Consider the following 4138-nt stretch of genomic DNA (forward strand, 5'->3'; position numbering starts at 1 on the left):
ACTGCACAGTCCTCAGAGTTCATTTAACTTGGAATAACATGAGGATGTTACCAAGAAGCATCTGTTTGAGGGGTGGATGTACCAATGGTGGGTAAAATAGCAACTACAGGATAATGAGGCTGGCCGGTCACTGCCATCGACACCAGGAGCTAAACGTGTGCTGTGGTAACCAACAAACATCGATCACAAGGGCATCCCACACCTATCAACATCGACATACCGATCAGTCCTGGTTCCTCAGCTTGCGTAGCTCCTCGGTGGCCCAGGTTGCTAGCTTCTTTGTGGTGGAGGTCTTGGATTTCCGTCCCTCAGTCAGAAGGTCGTTGATGACCGGACGACCCTCCACAAGCTTCAGTACATCCGTACCGAACGTGCTGCACAGGTCACCTATGAGGCCTGCGGCTTTGGCCACAACTCCGTCTGAGTGGTCCACGTCATCGGCTATGTGGTGGACGAAGGACAGGATGAACTCCACCCACGGCTGCACCAGCATCACGTCGGGGTGCACCACGCGCTTCTGGTCTCCCTTGAGGCCCTGGACGATGCCCGTGTAGGCCTCCAGACAGCCCTCCCTCAGGTCATTCAGGTAGTCCACCATGTCATAGTCCGTCTTGTCCACCTGGGTGTGGGACGCCTGCTGCAGGATGTCCAGGACAATCTTCAGATACTTCTTGAACTCCCCGCCGATGGCCAGAGCGATGTCGCCAAACGCAGACAAGATCCGGGGCTTCACCGAGCGGTCGACGTTCTCGTTGCCCAGGTTCTCCAGCAGCAGCTGCATGATCTCGTCGCAGTACGGCAGCATGCCGGTACTGAGAGCTCTGCTCAGGTCACACACCAGAACCACTGCCTGAAGACACACCTGGTACTCTGCATAGTTCTTAAGCGCGACACACAAGAAGGGCTTTAAGGCATCCATGTACTTCTGGAAGTCACTGTTCAGCACTTCCACCAGGGTGGACATGGCCATGAGAGCATCTTCCTTGACCTCTCCCGAACCGGCAGTGCTCTGGAACATCCTCAGCAGGGAGTCCATCACCTCGTCGGAGATGTTCAGGGCGTCCTGGCGCCGCAGCTTACGGATCACGGTCTGCAGAGTGGCGCACAGCAACAGCTGGAGGTCATTGTACTGGATCCTGTCTGAGGTGCTTAGAATGTGTGACTCCATGAGCAGGACCTGCTGCAGTCTCTGCATGATGATCTGAGCCGTCTTGTGGGTGGTGGCGTAGCAGTCCCTGGCGCTGTTCTCCACAATCTTCATCAGGGCGTCGTAGGCCGCCGAGCGCAGGTTGTTCTGGTGGCCGTCCGTCCGGTCCGCCGTCTCCAGCAGCTTCTGCACGATGACCTCAAAGGAGGAGGACAGGCAGTACGTGTCGGGCTCCTCCTCGTCCAACGCCGCGGCCTCGTAGGCGGCCTCCGCCAGGCTGGAGAACGCCGAGCAGATGTTGGAGGCCACGCGGGGCTCGTCCCGGAGCCCTTCCGTCAGACACTGCAGCAGCGGGGGCAGGTGGTCATCGGTCACGGCCGCCTCGGGCAGCAGGTCACAGATCTTGCCTACCGTCCAGGCAGAGGTGTCCCTCACCACCACGCTGGGGTCCTTCATCAGCTCGATCAGCGTGGGCATGGCCTGCACCACCTGGGGCTTCAGCTTGTTCAGGTCAGGCCCTTCCAGGATGGAGCCGAACGCCATAACGCAGGCGTCGCGGAAGCGCCAGTTGGGGTGCTTGATGTGCTCCTTGATGAAGGGCAGGACGTGGGGAACTACGTCGTCCTCGCAGCACGAGGAGAGGAACATAAGACACACGCTGGCCGCCTTGTACGGGTTCCAGTCATCGTCGTCGTCATTCTCGTCCTGCTTGGTGAGGGTCTGGGTCAGGATGGGAACGACGTACTGCAAGGCCCCCTTGGCGTAGAATCTACTGGTGTTCTCTGGAGGACGGCCCTGCTCCTCTGCCTCAGTTAGGGATTCAGCCAAGTCGATCTCCTCCTCGCAGACGGTGGACCAGAACTCGATGCCCTGCAGGGCCACCTCGTCTATGTCACTCTTCATGGCCTCTATGGTGATAGAGAAGAGAGCCTTGCACATGTAGTTCTCCATGTGCCGGTAATACAGAGACATGATCTTCACCAGGTTCTGCAAGGCCGCCACTTTCACCCGGGTGTCCTGACACTGCGTGGCTTCGCACAGCACCTGCATGATGAAGTGTCTCTCCGCCTCCTTGTCGAAGTTTGCTTTGGTGAACTCCAGGGAGTTGATGAGGGCGTTGGTTGCTGCCAGTTTGACGTTGTTGCTGGGCTCCTCCTTCCCCATCCCCTGGATGATGGCTGTTAGGATGAGGTCGGCGTGGTTCTGCAGGTGTTCCGCGTTCATGTCCTGGCAAATGTATCCAATGGCGTCCAATGTTGACTCCTTCATGTGTTCTATGCTGGAGGGGTCTCTCACATTGGCCACCAGCTGGGGTATGAGCTCGGGCCACTGGTTGATCGGGATCTCGGCACAGGCGATCCCTGCCACGCACTGGGACGCAGAGCTGGGCCGGAAGTTCTCTGTGCCCAGTGTCTGAAGAACAAAGGCCTTGATCTGGTGCCGTGTGTTGCCGTCGATGGCTAGCCATCTCTGCTGGTGGTGCTTCTTGACGCCTTCGTCCTTGGAAGTCAGAGAGTTCTTCACCTGCAGGCCGGCGGCCTGGCGAGCCACCTGGCTGTTCCTCGGGTTGGCCAGGACCTTGGACAGCTCCACCAGGAAGGTCGGCAGGTTCTTGACAGCTGCCTGCTCCAAATACTTCTGCGCCATCTCCAGCTCATTACGAACTGGAGAGACCGTTTTCTCAAGGATTCTGATGAGCTCCATTTCGTTCCACCAGGCGGCTGCTGCTTCTACCTTTTGCTGGAGTTGCGTCTAAAGCTTAATGGTTTGCTTGCTCCCTCAGGAAGTCCAACCGATTATATGGTTGGTCCAGAGCTATTGCGTGACATCACACACAACACAAGCAGTTGCCATGCCTGCCTATCCTGAATCTCTACTAGTTCCCCCTAACATTTACATCTATTAGACATGGACTCTGACACTACTCACAGCACAACAGCACAGGGCCGTGGATGGAGTCTACACAAGAATGTTGTGAATGGCACTAGGTGTGAAATGGACAGACGACATCAGAAATGTGGTCCTCCATAGGGACCTACCTAACCTGACTTTGCCAGATGGGGGCGGTATTGGGTAACCATGTTCCCCAACACCACAACCATCTGGGACCTCTCAGGGAATTCAGCTAACACCGAACCGCTCCCGGTTCGAGCCAATCAGCGTGAGCTAAGGGCGGGATATGTGCGAAACCGGATGTGAAGCTATATAGACACGTCAATATGATTGGTTGTGTTTGCACGCCCACACGGTGATAGACAGACGGTCCCATCCAATCATCTACCAAGTATCTTGAAAAAAAGGAACAGCCCCGTCATCGAATTTGCTTCCGCGATCCCAGATCCCAATAAGCTGTGAAACAAATTTGTGTAGCAAGCTTCTTGGATCTGGCAGCGTCAGGTTAGGACCTACCATGGGGCCCAGACAAAGTCAGAGAGAGAAGGATGAGGCTGGCAGGGCACTGCGTCAGGCACCCGGAACTAGAGGCCCAGGGCACTGCGTCAGGCACCCGGAACTAGAGGCCCAGGGCACTGCGTCACGCACCCGGAACTAGAGGCCCAGGGCACTGCGTCAGGCACCCGGAACTAGAGGCCCAGGGCACTGCGTCAGGCACCCGGAACTAGAGGCCCAGGGCACTGCGTCAGGCACCCGGAACTAGAGGCCCAGGGCACTGCGTCAGGCACCCGGAACTAGAGGCCCAGGGCACTGCGTCAGGCACCCGGAACTAGAGGCCCAGGGCACTGCGTCAGGCACCCGGAACTAGAGGCCCAGGGCACTGCGTCAGGCACCCGGAACTAGAGGCCCAGGGCACTGCGTCAGGCACCCGGAACTAGAGGCAAGCAGACTGACACGATGGGAATCAACCCAAGGAGGGAAAAGCCAGGAGAGGCATGGAGCGCTCAACCTAATAGATGCACTGCAGCGCGACACCTTAGCTAACAACACTGTAGAGCTCAAGACCTCCAGGGCATGTAGGATCAATTTGAAAACAGC

At 57.3% G+C, this 4138-nt stretch overlaps 1 protein-coding gene across 1 annotated transcript; it reads right to left on the reverse strand.

The window, feature by feature from the left end:
• Positions 1–223: 223 nt before the first annotated feature.
• Positions 224–2851, reverse strand: LOC310874503 (importin subunit beta-1-like; the record flags this gene model as incomplete). The annotated part of the gene is made up of 1 exon (XM_083787323.1): positions 224–2851. The coding sequence occupies one exon, from the start codon at positions 2849–2851 to the stop codon at positions 224–226; it is 2628 nt and encodes an 875-aa protein (XP_083643449.1).
• Positions 2852–4138: the final 1287 nt, after the last annotated feature.

Source organism: Protomyctophum parallelum, assembly GCF_964188405.1.
Source record: "Protomyctophum parallelum genome assembly, chromosome: 1".
NCBI lineage: Eukaryota > Metazoa > Chordata > Actinopteri > Myctophiformes > Myctophidae > Protomyctophum > Protomyctophum parallelum.